General features: G+C 44.9%; 1 protein-coding gene across 1 annotated transcript in view; it reads left to right on the forward strand.

Annotated features, from left to right (window-relative positions):
• The window catches only part of nmnat2 (nicotinamide nucleotide adenylyltransferase 2), a 20,852-nt gene that overhangs the window by 11,039 nt on the left and 7,566 nt on the right, over positions 1-2,247 (forward strand). Inside the window, exon 3 of the mRNA XM_050074464.1 lies at positions 736-803. Within this exon, the coding sequence (XP_049930421.1) occupies positions 736-803 (68 nt within the window). The remainder of the gene's footprint in view (positions 1-735; positions 804-2,247) is intronic.

Below are 2,247 nucleotides of genomic sequence, written 5' to 3' on the forward strand. Positions count from 1 at the left end.
CCAAAGCCGACGTAACAGAGACGTTTGATGAGCTGGGACAAAAGAGTATTAAATTTAAAGATATCCGCCCATGCGGCCGACGCTTGTCAGACGTTATAAATTCAGGGCCGATGTGTAGTCCTCAGGCCGACGTCGGCCAGATGTATGTGTGCTATCTGGGCAGGTTATATTCATGTTTTCGCCAGCGTTTGTTTGTTTGTTTGTTTGTTTGTTTGTCTGCAAAATAACTCAAAAAGTTCTGAACGGATTTTGATGAAATTATCAGGAAAAGTTGATAATGGGACAAGGAAGAGATGATAAAATTGTGGTGGTGATCGGTTGAAGCGAAGTGGATAAAACAATGAAATGGCGGGAAATCCGAGTCTTTAATCTCCGAGTGTTTTTCTAGTTGGAATACTTTGTTTATCTGTAATCACTGATTCACCTGAATGTTATAAATGATATTATTATTATATCTGAATGGAAACGCAGACACTGCAGGCAGAGAAGAAGAGTTCAATGACTTATTGTCATGGTGAAGGTACACCTGGGCTCACAGGCAGGTAAACACACCACAGGTGAGGTAACAGAGGCTCACAAGCAAAAACACACAGAGACAGAGGAACAGTGGACAAACTGTCAGGGAATGAACGGAGCCACCACCTGACAGCTGACCTCAGTCTGAATCTGACATCACATCACGGCTGCAGCGTCCTAACCCTAACCCTGTGTGTGTGTGTGTGTGTGTGTGTGCAGGGTTTAGTTCCCAGCAGACATCGTCTCACCATGTGTCAGCTGGCTGTTCAGTCCTCTGATTGGATCAGGTGAGACATTTCACAGACTCTTCACCTTGCATGTTATTATCATAGGATGTTTCGTTATATTATGGGATGTTCCACATTGTTTCTTGGAGCAAAAAGCTCCTTCAGGCTTCGATCACACAAAATGTTTTGCAGGTTGTACATAGCGAGGCGCATGGCACCGCCTTTTTCTTTGAAACACTGAATGCCACAAGTGAAAAAAAAAAACTTGCTGCACCTTTTGATTGTTGCCAGGCAACCAGCCCATCACCTCCTCACCCTAACCTTCCTGTGTGATCAATCTACTGTTTCTGTATCCTGCAGTAATCAGTGTGTAGCTGCTGCCATGTTGAGGCAGAGGGTACTGTCTGTAGCTCTGGTTGAGGGTGAGAGGCTGTCAGCAGATAAACAGAGATCTGTGTGGGTACATGAGACCCTAAAAAAGAGGCTGGACCATTCTCATTAAAAACTGTTAGAAAAAGGCGCCTCCAGCTGCAAAGGCGCTTTCTGTGTGATCGGAGCTTAAAGAAAACTTCACCTGCAAAATGTCCATTTGTATATCAAGTAGTCACCACTTGTTAGGCTGAACTGGTAAAAAACAACAACTTTGTTTTCCTCTCACGCCTCCACGGTGAACGAAGAATCCAGAATAGGAGTAAATAGCTTAACTTATAACAACAGCAAAACTATATCGTTCATAAACTCTCACACAATTTGTGCAGAATAATCCAAGTCTCATGTATCCTGTTGGATGATCAGTGCTTTAGATACATGTGTACAAGCTCTGCCTGAGCAGAGTTTAAACACACATGTGCCCAGGCAGTTCAGGGTGTGCTACTTACAAGCGGAAGTTTTTAACCTGTAATGTTTTCATAAAATTCAAGTGTCTGTGTCAGTACAGATCATCCAACTGCATAAATGAGGCTTGGATTGGTGGCCCCTTCAGTTCTGGTGTTCTCTGGTGAATGATGGAGCTGCACGGTGCTGGGCTGTGAGCACAGGTCCCACTAGAGGACGTGGGGCCCTCATGCCACCCTCATGGAGTCTGTTCCTGACAGTGTGGTCAGAAACATGCACACCAGTAGCCTGCTGGAGATTATGTTGTAGGGCTCTGGCAGTGCTCCTCCTGTTCCTCCTCACACAAAGTAGTCTCGCCACCAGACAATCAGAGATCTCCGCCTTCTGATAGTCTGGGGACACTCCTTTCTAAAGTGTGTTTAACACACCGGCGAAAACGGCCGGCAACAAAGCAACGCCTCCTGCATTTTTGAAAAGGACACGCCTTCTCGGAAATGTGCGTTCCGCCTTTTCTCGTCTGCAAGGAAACAAACACACAGAGAGCTTGAAAATGGATGCCGAGAGATTTAACTCCGTTTTATCAAACGTGTGCTCATCCGTGAAGAAAATATTTTTTCCAGCGGATGTCTTAGTTACAACATGATTGAGCTAACTGGAGTAGTTTCATGTC

The sequence above is a fragment of the Epinephelus moara genome, chromosome 21, assembly GCF_006386435.1.
Source record: "Epinephelus moara isolate mb chromosome 21, YSFRI_EMoa_1.0, whole genome shotgun sequence".
Lineage (NCBI taxonomy): Eukaryota > Metazoa > Chordata > Actinopteri > Perciformes > Serranidae > Epinephelus > Epinephelus moara.